General features: G+C 41.3%; 1 protein-coding gene across 1 annotated transcript in view; it reads right to left on the minus strand.

Moving 5' to 3' along the window:
- Positions 1-16,775, minus strand: part of LOC113072475 (glutamate receptor ionotropic, delta-1-like) — a 389,481-nt gene that overhangs the window by 62,449 nt on the left and 310,257 nt on the right. Inside the window, 1 exon segment of the mRNA XM_026245462.1 lies at positions 12,511-12,564. Within this exon segment, the coding sequence (XP_026101247.1) occupies positions 12,511-12,564 (54 nt within the window).

Consider the following 16,775-nt stretch of genomic DNA (forward strand, 5'->3'; position numbering starts at 1 on the left):
TTATTTATATATTTTTTTCTTTAGCTATATTTTCTGCAAAAGTAGAAAAACAGCCAGTACAAATAGAGACCATAATATCTAACATATTTTTTTCCATTCCAATGTATGTCCTCTTATATTCCCCATGTGACTCTTGGTTCAAAGGATATATGTTTATGCTAAAAGCTGACTAGTGTTCTCCATGCACTGATGGGTTTGTGATGTTCCTCATATTTTCACAGTCTGCTGTTTCAGACAACTGGGGAGAACGCTGTACCATCTGCCAACACATTTTCACTCTCAACTCGTGACATATTAATTTTTGGCCCTACGGTTTCCTTTTTTAATACACTTTATACCTTTTTAGCATGGTTTTTCATCCTGCAGGGAAATCCATTGCTTTCAACTGCATCAGAAGCAGACATATTTAATTCTTTGTATGCATTTACTAGTTATTTTGGGTCATATGTTGAATATCTACAGTCTATTTTATTTAGATATACAGATAAAATGCATGTCATTATATATATATATATATATATATATATATATATATATATATATATATATATATATATATATATATATATATAGGTGCTGGTCATATAATTAGAATATCATCAAAAAGCTGATTTATTTAACTAATTCCATTCAAAAACTGAAACCTGTATATTATATTAATTCATTACACACAGATTGATATATTTCAAATGGTTATTTCTTTTAATTTTGATGAATATAACTATAGAAAATCCCAAAATCAGTATCTCATAAAAGTTGAATATAACTTAAGACCAATACAAAGAAAGGATTTTTAGAAATATTGGCCAACGAAAAAGTATGAACATGAAAAATATGAGAATGTACAGCTCTCAATACTTAGTTGGGGCTCCTTTTGCTTGAATTACTGCAGCAATCCGCTGTGGCGGAATCGATCAGTCTGTGGCACTGCTCAGGTGTTATGAGAGCCCAGGTTGCTCTGATAGTGGCATTCATCTCTTCTGCATTCTTGGGTCTGGCATATCGCATCTTCCTCTTCCCAGTACCGCATAGATTTTCTATGGGGTTAAGGTCAGGCGAGTTTGCTGGCCAATTAAGTACAGGGATACCATGGTCCTTAAACCAGGAACTGGAAACTTTGGCACTGTGTGCAGGTGCCAAATCCTGTTGGAAAATAAAATCTGCATCTCCATAAAGTTGTTCAGCAGAAGGATGCATGAAGTGCTCTAAAACTTCCTGGTATAAGGCTGTGTTGACTTTGGACCTTAGAAAACACAGTGGACCAACACCAGCAGATGACATGGCGCCCCAAACCATCACTGACTGTTGAAACTTTAAACTGGACCTCAAACAATGTGGATTGTGTTCCTCTCCTCTCTTCCTCCAGACTCTGAGACCCTGATATCCAAAGGAAATGCAAAATTTACTTTCATCAGAAAACATAAGTTTGGACCACTCAGCAGCAATCCAGTCCTTTTTGAAGCGAGACACTTATGATGCTGTCTGTTGTTCAAGAGTGGCTTGACACAAGGAATGCGACAGCTGAAACCCATGTCTTGCATACGTCTATGCGTAGCGGTTCTTGAAGCACTGACTCCAGCTGCAGTCCACTCTTTGTAAATCTCCCCCACATTTTTTAATGGGTTTTGTTTCACAATCCTCTCCAGGTTATCCCTATTGCTTGTACACTTTTTTTCTACCACATCTTTTCCTTGCCTTCGCCTCTCTATTAATGTGCTTGGACACAGAGCTCTGAGAACAGCCAGCGTCTTTTGCAATGAACTTTTGTGTCTTGCCCTCCTTGTGTAAGGTGTCAATGGTCGTCTTTTGGACAACTGTCAAGTCAGCAGTCTTCCCCATGATTGTGTAGCCTACATAACTAGACTGAGAAACCATTTAAAGGCTTTTGCAGCTGTTTTGAGTTAATTAGCTGCTTAGAGTGTGGCACCAGGTGTCTTCAATATTGAACCTTTTCACAACATTCTAATTTTCTGAGATACTGAATTCGGGATTTTCCTTAGTTGTCAGTTATAAACATCAAAGTTAAAAGAAATAAACATTTGAAAATATCAGTCTGAGTGTAATCAATGAATATAATATGCAAGTTTCAGTTTTTGAATGGAATTAGTGAAATAAATAAACTTTTTGATTATATTCTAATTATATGACCACCACCTGTATATTCATCAGCCTTTGCTCCATTCTTCAGTGTCAATAACTCAGTTTAATTTTTCACTAATTTACTGAGGTGGCATTGTTGTTAACTTACAGAAATGATGATAATTTGGTGGAAAATTAAAAAATGTTTGTTAATCACAGTAGTGTATTCATTCTGTTGTAAAATTAACAATCGCCTGAGGGCGCTCTACAACCATCTTATCTGAGCTCAAAAAACGCTGCTTCAGCGAGTGTCAAGAAGCTAAAAATAATACATGAAATTATAAACATGTGTTAATGTGTTTATTTTTGTTCTCACCATTTAAATAGCATTTAATGATTTTGAACATTACAAGCATTATATAAAAAAAATAATAATTATATACCATCAACGAAACCAAAACGATGACACGGAGGTAGGTAAAATTGCAATATAAAGTATTTTTGAGTATTATTGCTATTAATATTTTCTAAAATTTGAATATATGTAATATAAAAGCACATTGTCAGGGTTTTGCACTGTCACTTTGTTTTATGTTTGTTTCTTGTCTAGTGTCAGCACATGGCCTTGTTAGTTATTTTCTGGACCATGTGCTCACTCTGTGAGTGAGTAAACAAGATGATTTTCAAATAATTTAGAAAGAAAAAATCTAGGCTACTAGAGTTCTCAAAAGGCCCGTGAACCAATGTTCTGTATGTGTTTTTTTTGGCCTTATTCAAGTGATTTAACATTTTTAGTTTTTCACTAACCACACATAAACATTGTTTTCTCAAAAACACAATCATGTACATACATGCTGCTCATATATTATTATAGCCCGGTTTGTGCTGATTACAGTGAAATTGGACTTTAGCCATTTAGATGTTTATAAGCAACTGAAAAAAAAACAAAAAAAACACAAATGTCAGGAATACCCTTAAACCTCAGAGGGTTAAATTGCAATAGATTATTTCTTCCGCATCTCATCCAGTGCCTCTTTTGCTAGTTCCAAAACTTAATTTTAAAGCTGGTAAAACAGGCTTGAGCCATTGATAGCATTCTAATGCAGTTATTCATTTAGTTGTTAGAAAGAAAGCGAGAGAGACAGAGACACAAAGAGAGAGAGAGAGAGAGAGAGAGAGAGAGAGAGAGAGAGAGAGAGAGAGAGACTGATTCAGACTGAATTGTTTGAACCAGTATCCTTAGTTAAAACTGATACACAAGCCACTGCATAAATGAATTTATCTAAACCAAACTGAACTTTCAAGTGTGCCTGACATTATAACTCGAAAGAGAACAATACAAACTTATTTACAGTTGCAAAACTGACCTACCAGTATTTATCAGTCATTCAATGTGCAGAAGCATCATTGAAAGTAATATTGATGATAATAAACACCTGATATGAATGTTTTTTTTTTTTTGTTTTTTTTTTTTTGACTTTTAAAAAAAACATAGAAGATTTAAACAGATTTAGTTTTTTCAGATGAGAGGCAATCGGAAAGTATTACATAGTATTACCTGGTCTCCTAATTCAAATTCAAACTCTATGCATTGTGAAGTCAGCAAGAGATTATGTTAATATTTAACAGCAGCATGTGGTGCTTCACAGCATATTTAACAAGAAAGCATCATCCTTCACAATTAACTTAAACAAAATCGGCAGCTTACAGAATGACTTACCCGAAATTTCAATCACATGCGATCCATTAAACACCATCTGCCTTTGTGTAATTTGCTTTTAACATGCATCAAAGATGACTAGAGAATGTTTTTGTGCTTGTTACAATGGCTTAAACACGAGGGAATGCTTCTCCCCAGGAATGGGGGATTTCAAGCCTCTGTTCATGCCCTTACTGACACAACATTTTAAACTTGCCTTTTTTCACTAAGTAAGTTCAGTAAACAACATAATTTCATCATCATTTTTATGCTGATTTGATCCATCAATATTTCTAACACCTGCTAGCAAATGCTAGCCTCTTCCTAAACAGTTTTTTTAGTTTGCCTTTATGCCCAGACATCCATTATTCATGGCACTGCTTTAATGACTATCTAATGACAATAAAATCGACTATATCACACAATAAACAAACAGCCTGAATTACTACAGATTTGTGCAAACTTGATAGCATGCTTAAAAACTAAGCTGATCTATTTGCGTTGTCTACTGAAGATTACTGTTTTTGACCATCACCCAAAATACACATCATAAAACTCTTTTAATATAATAACAGAATTGTTATAATGCTGTTTTTCTCTTGACCATAATTGACAAAATCTTACCTCAACACATTTACTGAATGGGTATGCTCCTTAATTTTGTAATTGCATCTGAATATCAGCATTTGTGAGATACAGTAAAAGTTAAGTATTGTGGAATGATGTTTTTAGATTTGTGTTGCTAGCGTTTTATTTAGTTTTAATGCAGTATTTGTAACTCATGGTGTTATTGTACAATAATTCCTTGAGTTAAACAATACATTTTAGACATACTTGCCATTCTTGGAGACCAATGGGATAATTAAGAGAAATCCTAAATTTGAATTTGTAGTACTGTTGTTATGACATCTTGAAGTAAAATATGCAAACTAAATATGTATATGAAGTATTCATTATACCTGTGCAATTTAAAAGTAAACACACATTGTTACTAATCTTCTGGCATATTAAGTTATACTAGACAAATTTCAACTGTTTTTTCTTTCTTGAATAATGTAACCTGTCTCTTGTTTGCATCTCACCTCTAGAATTTGCTGCAGGATTAAATGTACTGTGTGCACTGGCATTAAATTAAGAAAAAAAAAATCTGTTGTACAGTGGATTAGCATGTAAATAATACTGCATTTGCTTTTTTGAAAATTCGAAATTTAGGTGATATTACATTAATAAATGCTCGGTTATTTCAACCCAACTTTGGGTCAAATTTTGAACTAACCAAACTTTTGGGTTAAAAATTTTATGTAAAAATGTAACCCAACTGTTGGGTTAGTCCATATTTGGGTTGAAACAACCCAGCATTTTTTAGAGTTTGGGCCAGCTGAATCTCAGGTAATCCTGAGGCCCTGGCCTGGTTACGTGCCCAAGGTTCCCACTACTCCAAAGACCAAGTGGTCAACCTGCATGCACTGCCCCTGGAGGAGGCAGACCCAGCCCTGGCTTTGCTCTGTCCCGTCCGAGCATTGAGATGCTACGTAGACGGGATACAAAGCTTTAGGACCTTAGACCAGCTCTGGTCAGCTCTTTGATTGTTATGGAGGCTGGCAGAAGGGGAATGCCATCTCTAAGCAGAGGATGGCCCACTGGATTGTGCATGCCATATCCCTGGCTTATCAGGCACAGGGTGTGCCCTGCCCATTCAAGTTGCGAGCTCACTTAACTAGAAGTGTTGCATCTTCCTGGGCGCTGGCTCGTGGTTACCTCAGGGTGTGGCACACTCTTCTGTGGCAAAACACTGGACTATTGGCAACCTTTTTGCTTTACATCTTTGCCACAGAACTATCTGTAATTGGCAGCCTGTTTCCAGATAATTAAATTGTTTACTCTTTGCAGGATCTCGTGTGGATTACTTTTTGTTCTTTTGAGGAATCCGGTGTTCCAGAATAATGCACATGAGTGAAACTGTCGGTGGTCAACTTTTTCATTTTTTTTCTTAAACTTTTTTTAGGATTGTTGTTTTTGTGTGTGTGTGGCTGTAGTCAAAGGGAGTCAAAGGCGAGTGGATCCATTTGCAGCTTATATTAATCACGGTCAGAAACAGACAAGATCAATCACCAGTGTCAGGGATAACACAGATAACCCAGAGACATAGATGTATTCCAGGCAGAGGTCGGGGCAAGCAGCAATCAGCGTAAAACAGAGTTGAAAAACAAGAGCAATGGTCAAAAGGGGCAGGCGGCAGAGAATCACGGGCGGTACAAACAATCAAATAATACAAGGCAGGAACAAACACAAGGAAAACACTCTGAAATGTGAGACTGGGCTAAACAAGACTTCACAAGAAGTCCAAACACAGTATATATAGGGGAGTGCTAATGGGAAACACTGGCGGTGATTAGCCCTAAGCACGGTATTATGGGAAATGGAGTTCAGACACTAATTGTAAGAGTCTTAAGTGAAGTGCCCTGTACTGGAGTTCATGGGCACTCCAGGTGACAAATGTGACAGTGGCTGTGGATTATTTGAATTTATCCACTACCTCTTTTCTTGCCTTACAAGATGAATTGTTCTTTGTTTATCGTGTTCATTGGTTTGAAAATGTAAAGTACATGCTCAATACATGCTCATATGGAATATATATATATATATATATATATATATATATATATATATATATATATATATATATATATATATGTCATGTCCACTGTCTGATCACCCCGTTCTTGTGTGTGTGTGTGTGTGTTTCTGTATATGTCTGCATTTCGTGCGCACATGGTGTTTTGTTTTGGTTTTGATCGCTCGTCTTGCACCTATCTTTGGCGTTCCTCCCTCCCCCTCATTATCACAGTTTCCGTTTCTAATGGTTTGACCTCGCTCACCTGAATTCAATGTCTGTTCATCTCTTGCTCTATTTATTCCCGTCTGTCGCGCCTATCGGTGCCAGATCGTTGTTCGGCAACAATCCCCGTGTATCCTCTTTGTCTGATCCTGTCAAGCCGTGTTCTGTCGTGCCTCTGTTTGCTGCTATTGGTTTGTTTTGTTTTTCTTTTTCCCCACTCCCTCATTTCCTAGACCGGGCACCGGCATTTCCCAGAAGAGTTTTTGCACGGTCGCTGGCTCGCTCGTGGCTTCCTCCCCTCTCCGCTATCATCGCGGCCGCGCCGTTGAGCGCCCCCTGCCGGGTGTTTTTGCAAGGACATTTGAAGTCTCTTTTTCTGTTGGACATTTTTCCTAATTTCCCGGCCTGTTTTTGTTCATTGGAGGAAGTTTTTTCTTTTGAGGTTTTTGAATAAATTGGTCCTGCACCGTAACCTGCATCTGTGTCCAGTTGTGTTCCTGACAGAACGATCTGGCCAAGATGGACACAGCAGGTACAGACTCTGTCAGAACCGCAGTCACCCAGCAGGGTGTTCTTTTGGGCCAACACGAAGCCAGACTCACGAATACCACAAGGGAGATGGAGTTCTTAGCCAACCAAGTGGCTGAGTTGACCAACCGGATCCAAGAGCTGCAACGAGAGGCTCCTCAGGGTGGTGCAGTTCACCATCTTTCTCACCATGAGCCTGAGCCCCGATGCAATAACCCACCACCCTATGATGGGGACCCCAATTCCTGCCGGGCCTTCTTGTCCCAGTGTTCTGTGGTGTTTGCCTTGCAGCCACGCACATACGCACTTGAGATGTCCAAAGTGGCTTTTGTTTTGACTCTTCTGACCGGCAAGGCCAGAGACTGGGGAACCTCCGTCTGGGAGACCAAAGCTCCCTGTTGTGCTTCTTTTAAAGATTTCCGCCAGGAGATGGAGAGACTGTTCGACCGCTCTGCAAGAGGTCAGGAAGCGGCTGACCAGCTAGCACGGCTCCGTCAGGCGGGTCGCTCAGTGACGGACTATGCCATTCATTTTAAGACTCTTGCAGCGACCTGCGACTGGAATGAGGGGGCCTGTCGAGCTATGTTCCGTGCTGGGCTAGAGGATGACATCCAGGATGAGCTGGCCACTCAGGACCTGCCACGTGACTTTGACGATCTGGTTAACATGGCGTTGCGCATCGAGGGTCGCCTTCACCGCCGTCGTCAGCGCCTGGCAGTTCGTGCATCCTGGAGGACTGAGGAGCCGTCATCTGTCTCCCCCACAGAAACCACTGAGCCTGAGCCTATGCAGGTGGGGCGCCTTCGGCTCACTCCTCAACAAAAGCAGCAACGCCTCGCCCTAGGACTATGTCTGTATTGCGGCAAATCAGGTCACTTCGCAGTGGGCTGTCCACTAAAAGTCAAGGCTCACCAGTAAAGAGGGGGATCCTGGTGAGCGCTACCCCTTTATTACATCCCCCCTCCTCTCGCACTCTCCTTCCTGTCTCTATTCAGTTTGGTGGTGTCCTTAACTCCTGTACAGCACTGGTTGACTCGGGAGCTGAGGGCAACTTTATGGACCTCTCTCTAGCCACCCGTTGGGGAATTCCTTCCATTCCTCTTCCCAAACCTATTCCTGCCCGTTCATTGAATGGCACTTTAATAACCACTGTCTCATATGCCACTCCCCCTGTTAATCTTATAGTCTCGGGCAATCACCGGGAGGTGACCACGCTGTACCTTCTTGAATCCCCGAGTGCTCCCATAGTTCTGGGGCACCCGTGGTTGGTGCAACATGGCCCTCACGTGGATTGGTCCAACAACTCTGTCCTGTCTTGGAGTAAGTTTTGTCTTGCGTCTTGTCTGGGTGCTGCCTCTTTTCCTGTGTCTGTGTGTCCTGTCTTGCAGGTGGAGGCTGCTGATTTGAAGGGGGTCCCGGTGGAGTACCACGACCTGTGCCAGGTGTTTAGTAAGTCCCGGGCCACCTCCTTACCTCCACATCGCCCTTATGACTGTGCCATCGAGCTCCTCCCAGGCACTTCTCCGCCCAAGGGTCACTTGTTTTCCCTTTCAGGCCCTGAAAGAGAGGCCATGGACAAATATATTAATGAATCCCTCAAAGCCGGTCTCATCCGACCCTCTTCATCTCCTGCAGGTGCTGGGTTCTTCTTTGTCAAGAAGAAGGACGGCTCCTTGCGTCCTTGTATAGATTATCGAGGCCTGAATGACATCACTATTAAAAACAGGTACCCCTTGCCTCTAATGTCATCTGCCTTTGAGTTATTGCAGGGAGCCAAGGTCTTCACCAAGCTAGACCTTCGGAATGCCTATCACCTTATTCGCATACGTGAGGGGGATGAGTGGAAGACAGCTTTCAACACACCTACGGGACACTTTGAGTACCGGGTCCTACCATTCGGTCTGACCAATGCCCCAGCTGTCTTCCAGGCCCTGGTTAATGACGTGTTGAGAGACATGGTGAATCGCTTTGTCTTCGTGTATCTTGATGATATCTTGATATTCTCCCCATCTCTGCAGGTACACACTCAGCATGTTCGCCAGGTGTTACAACGGCTGCTGGAGAACCAGCTCTATGTTAAGGCGGAGAAGTGCGTCTTCCATGCCCAGTCGGTTCCGTTCCTGGGGTTCGTTGTTTCTGCGGGGGAGATCAAAGCCGACCCCTGTAAGGTAAGGGCCGTTGCCGAGTGGCCAGCTCCTGACTCTCGTAAAGCTCTGCAGCGGTTCCTGGGGTTTGCCAACTTCTATCGGCGGTTCATCCGGAACTTTGGTCAGATTGCTGCACCTTTAACGGCACTCACCTCTCCCAAGGTACCGTTCAAGTGGAATACTGGGGCACAGGAGGCCTTTGATAGATTAAAGTCCCGTTTTATCTCTGCTCCTGTCTTGTCTATTCCAGACCCTGAACGGCAATTCATTGTTGAGGTGGATGCCTCCGATGTCGGAGTGGGCGCGGTCCTATCTCAGCGGTCGCACGAGGATGGAAAGGTGCATCCCTGCGCCTTCTTCTCCCACCGCCTGAGTCCCCCAGAACGGAATTACGACATAGGTAATCGGGAGTTGTTGGCGGTCAGGCTGGCTTTGGGGGAGTGGCGTCATTGGTTGGAGGGCGCGGCTCAGCCCTTCCTGGTCTGGACGGATCACAAGAACCTCGAGTATGTCCGTTCGGCCAGGAGGCTGACCTCTCGACAGGCTCGCTGGGCCCTCTTCTTTGGCCGGTTCAATTTCTCACTGTCTTACAGGCCCGGGTCAAAGAATGTTAAGCCCGATGCTCTTTCTCGTCTCTTCGAGGCTCCTGGGGGAGGGGAGTCAGCAGACACTATCTTGCCCAAAGGGGTGGTGGTGGCATCCCTCTCTTGGGACATCGAGAGACGAGTAGAGGAGGCCCTACTTAAGGGGCCTGTGCCGAAGGGGTGCCCAGCGGGTAATCTGTTTGTTCCCACCAAGTTGCGCTCTGAAGTCATCCAGTGGGGTCACTCATCCAGGCTAGTCTGTCATCCAGGAGTCCGGAGGTCGCTGGCTGCCATCCGTCAGCGATTCTGGTGGCCATCCATGGCCAAGGATGTCAGGCAGTTCGTGGCTGCCTGCTCGGTGTGCGCTCAGAACAAGACTTCCAACGCGCCTCCCGTTGGTCTGCTCCACCCATTGCCCATCCCTTCCCGCCCCTGGTCACATTTGGCCCTTGATTTTGTCACTGGCCTTCCGGAATCCAAGGGTAACACCGTCATTCTTACGGTGGTGGACCGTTTCTCTAAGGCGGCCCATTTCATTCCCCTTCCCAAGCTCCCCTCAGCCAAAGAGACTGCTCAGGTGATGGTTGATCATGTATTCCGGATTCATGGTCTTCCGGTCAACGTGGTCTCTGATAGGGGTCCCCAGTTTGTCTCTCGGTTTTGGAGGGAATTCTGGCGGCAGATCGGGGCCTCTACGAGTCTGTCTTCAGGATTCCATCCCCAGACCAACGGGCAGTCCGAGCGGGCAAACCAGGATTTGGAACGTTCTCTTCGCTGCCTGGCATCCCACAATCCCGGCTCCTGGTGTCAACAGCTGTCCTGGGTAGAATACGCCCATAACTCCCTTCCTGTTTCTGCCACAGGTATGTCCCCATTCCAGTGTTCTGTCGGTTATCAACCTCCCTTGTTTCCCACACAGGAACCCGAGGCTGCGGTCCCGTCTGCTTTGGCCTTTGTCCGACGGTGTCGCCGCACCTGGAAGAGGGCCAAGGCGGCCTTGGCCCAGGCTAATAGGCGGACTAAAGCAGCGGCCGACCGTCACCGAACTCCTGCTCCCCGCTATGTGTGTGGTCAAAGGGTATGGCTCTCTACCAAGGACCTGCCTCTCAGGGTAGCCTCACGCAAGTTGGCACCCAGGTTCATTGGCCCATACCGGATCACGAAGGTCCTGAGTCCGGCGGCGGTGCAGCTCAAGCTCCCTACCACGCTTGGTCGGGTGCACCCTGTTTTCAATGTTTCCAGGGTTAAACCTGTGTTCTATTCCCCTCTTGTTCCATCTGCCCCAACCCCCCCTCCCCCCCGTCTAGTGGATGGCTCCCCGGTCTATACGGTGCGGAGGTTGCTAGATGTCCGACGTAGGGGTCGGGGATTTCAATATCTTGTGGACTGGGAGGGCTATGGCCCAGAGGAGAGGAGCTGGGTTCCGGCCCGGGACATCTTGGATCGGACACTTGTCGAGGACTTCTACCGGCGACGAGGTGAGCCCCTTCCTGCGGCGCCTGGTGGCGTCCGTCGGAGGGGGGTACTGTCATGTCCACTGTCTGATCACCCCGTTCTTGTGTGTGTGTGTGTGTGTTTCTGTATATGTCTGCATTTCGTGCGCACATGGTGTTTTGTTTTGGTTTTGATCGCTCGTCTTGCACCTATCTTTGGCGTTCCTCCCTCCCCCTCATTATCACAGTTTCCGTTTCTAATGGTTTGACCTCGCTCACCTGAATTCAATGTCTGTTCATCTCTTGCTCTATTTATTCCCGTCTGTCGCGCCTATCGGTGCCAGATCGTTGTTCGGCAACAATCCCCGTGTATCCTCTTTGTCTGATCCTGTCAAGCCGTGTTCTGTCGTGCCTCTGTTTGCTGCTATTGGTTTGTTTTGTTTTTCTTTTTCCCCACTCCCTCATTTCCTAGACCGGGCACCGGCATTTCCCAGAAGAGTTTTTGCACGGTCGCTGGCTCGCTCGTGGCTTCCTCCCCTCTCCGCTATCATCGCGGCCGCGCCGTTGAGCGCCCCCTGCCGGGTGTTTTTGCAAGGACATTTGAAGTCTCTTTTTCTGTTGGACATTTTTCCTAATTTCCCGGCCTGTTTTTGTTCATTGGAGGAAGTTTTTTCTTTTGAGGTTTTTGAATAAATTGGTCCTGCACCGTAACCTGCATCTGTGTCCAGTTGTGTTCCTGACAATATATATATATATATATATATATATATATATATATATATATATATATATATATATATATATATATATATATATTATTTTTTTTATTTTTTTTTGTTAAGCTGCTGAAAGGTTTCAAGTACAAATAAGTGTTAAGCATACCAGAACCCGGTAACAGTAAAACTCACAACTGTTGAAACTATTACAATCTAATATTCAGAACTAACTGTAGAGATTGGGAATTGTTTCATGAAAATTTAGTTTGACACAGATTTTTGTGGGTGCCTGATTTAAATAATTTCCACTGTGTATGTTTGCATATTTTAGTAAATTTCAGGCTGCCATGGGCAGAAATAATCTTTTACTGCATGCAAACTAATTAAATGAAAAGTTAAGACTGAAAGAGAGCGCAGTTAATGAAAGAAAGCAGATAAACATGAAAAACAAATATATAATAGATATTTAATAAATATTTCCTTACCTCATTTACAAACACCCAGTGACTGTCTTTAGAGGCCAGGTTAGTCTCCACGGCCTATAGGGACAGAAATATAGAAGAAATCAATGTGAGCTGTTTGTGGCAGGAGTAAATTAGCTACCTAACATTTAAGAAATGGCTTGAAGAAAGGTGAGAGTAAAAAGAGAGCATCGATATCAACTAGATGTACACAATAAGCAATACCAGACTTAATTTGTATTTTTTTATATCTAGGCTGGAAACCAAAAAAATAAAAAATAAAATAAAAAACAGGCCTTGCTAAATATTTTTTAATGGCAAGCTTCAATGCAAGCAGTGTTCAAAAAGCAAAGCAAACAACGTTACCAGTCAACACAATAATATGCCACAACTGAATAACCTTATTATTTTTTCCTTAATATGTAATATTGGAAAAGATCATATAAAAAAGGAACAAAACAAGCATTACAAAGGGATACAAACTACAACAAGGTACAGGGAGGGAAGCTAATTTTTTGAACAAGGGTTGGAGCTAAACTGGTAATATTTTCACAGAACACAGAAAATACAGAATATTCCCCTAAAATGAAATGTTAATAACCTAAAGAGAACCTTTTACATGATGTTCACTATTTGTTTGTTTGCATGTATGTGTGTGTGTTTATGCTTAAAGATTTCATCATAAACAAACTATATATTTACAGAATTACACAATTGAATTTATTATGATCCAACATTTATCAATGCATTATACTGGTCAGATGAATCTAACTTTAGATAAATGCTGTAGCCAGATCATTTTCTGTTAAGGGGTTAGGAGGACAAACTGTTAGCACTGCCTTACTATAGCCTAATTATCCAATTAAATGCATTGTGCTGGTTTTTGTCTTATAAAGCATATAAATATATATTCATGTTTTGACTGTGTTTATGCTAAGCATTATGCTTTCTCACAACACAGGCTGTTGTGTTGATTCAAATTGACTTTAAAAATGCATGCAGCTGTCTTGTCTTTATCACATTCTTTCTTTGTGTATTTAGCATGTATGACAGCACAGAATATATTACTTTCAATTAAAGTTGCTATGGAACAGGCAGCCTGTCAAATATCATCTTCAGCTAAGAAACCAAATGACAGCAAGGTAGAGGGTGTTTATCAACAAAATACGTTTATTGTCTTTAGCATGGCTTAGTGGTGTCTGGAAGTATAATGAACTTAAAGAAAAATCCATGACATAGACTAAATCATAATATGCATCATCATTTTTAAATTTAGTATGTGCAATGTGTGCAACATGACAAAAATGAAATAAGGAAAATATACTTTTTTTTTTTCAAATTAAAGAATATACATTTTGCATGAATCAAGCAAATGCATTAAATATTTGAAATTGTAAATTACGAAAGGTAAATAATACGAGGAGGACAGAACAAAATCTCGTCTGAGCCATAATGCGCTGCAGATGTGTGCAATGTAAATAAGGGGGAGTATGTTTGAACGAGGGGTTAGAGTGCATCTAAATGAAACTCTTGTAATTCATGGGCCAAGCTAAATTGTAATTTTATTCAATATGTAATAGCCACCTTGCCTATATATCTTGGTTATAGGTCTTGGTTCTTGGCTACATGGCATGTGTGACGAGTGGGGCTGGCCCGAGAGCCGTGGGAGAGGAGCGAGGCCGGTGAACTTAATTATAATGAGCGACAACTGGGCAACACACCTGCTACCTTCCGCCATGTTTGGGGAGGAGCAGGGAACGGGGAACTCACTGCCAGCTGCCCTCAACAGGAGGACCTGTCTGCCAGGAGCCGAAGGAGCATTGAGTCATTAACCAAAGATGTCCAGTACCGCACGGCGAGTGAAAGCCTCTCAGCTGGTTGAGGACCAAGTGTGTCTGGGTCTCACTGTCTCTCCTCATCCTTCCGTCTCCTTTTCTGTCGCCTCTTCTGTCCTTACCCCCAGGTGCTGCGGCCACCGTGATGGGGCCACCGGATGGGGGAGAGTAGAGCACAGTCTCGAGAGTACCCCCTGGGCTGTGAGGGGTGATGGGGGTATGTGATGAGTGGGGTGGGCCTGAGAGCCGTGGGAGTGGAGCGAGGCTGGTGGAGTTAATGGTAATGAGCGACACCTGTGCCACTTACCAGTCTCGAGTGCCATGGAGGACCTCCAGAAGGATAAAATGAGGAGCGGCGATAGTGCTGGACGAGAGAGTAAAATGCTTTTACTTTAGTTTTGTATTTGTTTATTTATTTATTAAAGTTTTATGTTTAAATGTTCACCGGTTCCCACCACTTCTTCCTGATCTATAAACTTTGTTAGAGCATTAGAGACATTGATTACCACTGTTTTAAGGCGAAACAAATCTGGAAAAACAGATTCTACTATGTCATACAAACTTGCACATATTGTCAATTAGTCTCATTTACAAAAAAAAAAACAATTAAAATAAAAAATAACCTTTTGCATTTTTTCATGTGTCATTTTAATGCAAACTAATCCATCTATGTCTCAGTCATGAGGTCTTGTTTAAAGATTAAATAATTATTATATATATATATTTTTCTTTTGACCATCAATATTCTCTTCGTGTCCTTCCATTTCTGTTCATTACACACTGACATAATGAGCTTGACCTCCTGCTCAAATATCAAGCAAATATTAAAAATGCATTTGGTAGTAGAATCTGGAAGACGACTTTCATGTTTTAGTCTTATACAAGAGAGAGAGAGAGAGAGAGAGAGAGAGAGAGAGAGAGAGAGAGAGAGAGAGAGAGAGATAGAGCTAATATTGATGTAATGTAAAGCAAGCCCTATTTGTGACAATAGCCAGGAAATGTGACAATAGCCAGGAAGTACAACATGTTGAATATGTTGAACACCTCAACATCAAATTTAGTTTAAATATTTTCATTTAAATATTTTAAATATTTAAATTTTATTTGCTTTACCATTGAACAGAACAATATGGGTGGGGGTGTGGTGGGTAAGCTGAATGAATTTGTCCATGATATTCTTTTATATTTATCCAGAAATGTCACCTTAATTTATTTCTTCTACTATTAACCATTCCTTCATAGCTAAATGAAAGTGACCTAATAATATTATATTTAAAATACACTTTTATTTTAAATAGATTTTATTTAGTTATTCTATTATTACAGTTCATTTTTAATAAGCTGCTACTGTAATGAGCTTTCGTTTATCAGTAAATGATGGAGATAGACTTTATAAACAGCAATTATTTTAAAATCCACTCAAGATGGGACGTTTAAATAAAGTTCATTCATTTACAGTGTTTGAATGGCAGAAATTAATTCAGAAATAAAAGCTTAAAATGTCTGAAATACATATATGAAAATACATCTTTGTGTTTGTATTTTACTCTCTTACTTTCTGTCAGTTTGTGCCATACTTTTCAAATATTTTAACGTGTAATGTAATGTTTTGTTAATATTTTATGAATGTTATTATCAACATTTTAACCAAACTACAACAACACAAGGACTGATCTATTGAGTGCAATTGGTTTTGACAGATTTTGCTCTAATAGTGACACTTCACTTAATGGCTAATTTTTTGATGTATTTTGTGTATTTTCAAGATACAAAATACTGTATTTTATTTTTAAACTTATTTTCAATAAAGTATTTGTTAGTATTTGCATGTGTTTGTGCCCATCTGTGACAACACATAAGCAAAGTACTTCACTGATGGTTCCAATGCTTCTGAAAAGGCAAATGAATGATTGTTGCGACATAAAAACATTAAGGCTTATTATTTTAATTTATTTCTCTACAACGGCATATGAAAGCATTAAAATGGAATTAACTGTTTTGAAATGAACTACATCTTTGGTGACATTTCTGTAAAATGCTGCTTTAACAATAACTTACCACCTAAACTAAACACTACTCTAAATCTAAAAGATAATGTTAACAAAAGCAAATGTGAGATAAAGATGCTTTTACTCTTTTATCGTGACTCATACCTCATGGGAATCACATTGAAAGTTCAATACTGCACAAAATGAGTTACCAAGCAAGTTTACAAAGTAAGAAAAGTCATACTCATGGAGCTTGATATGTGGAGGAAACATCAACACGTATTACTTTACAAATAACGCACTATGGTCAAATTGTTCTGAGATCATTACATAGGATTGTGCAAATATACAAAATAAGTCTTTATTAATTGATTATCTGCCTCTGTAATCATAAGTTGTTTGAAAAATAATACAAATTGCTGGAAACTTCAGTTAATTTTTTTGTGTAGGTTTTGCAGTTTTGATG

This window comes from Carassius auratus, unplaced genomic scaffold (assembly GCF_003368295.1).
Source record: "Carassius auratus strain Wakin unplaced genomic scaffold, ASM336829v1 scaf_tig00009130, whole genome shotgun sequence".
NCBI lineage: Eukaryota > Metazoa > Chordata > Actinopteri > Cypriniformes > Cyprinidae > Carassius > Carassius auratus.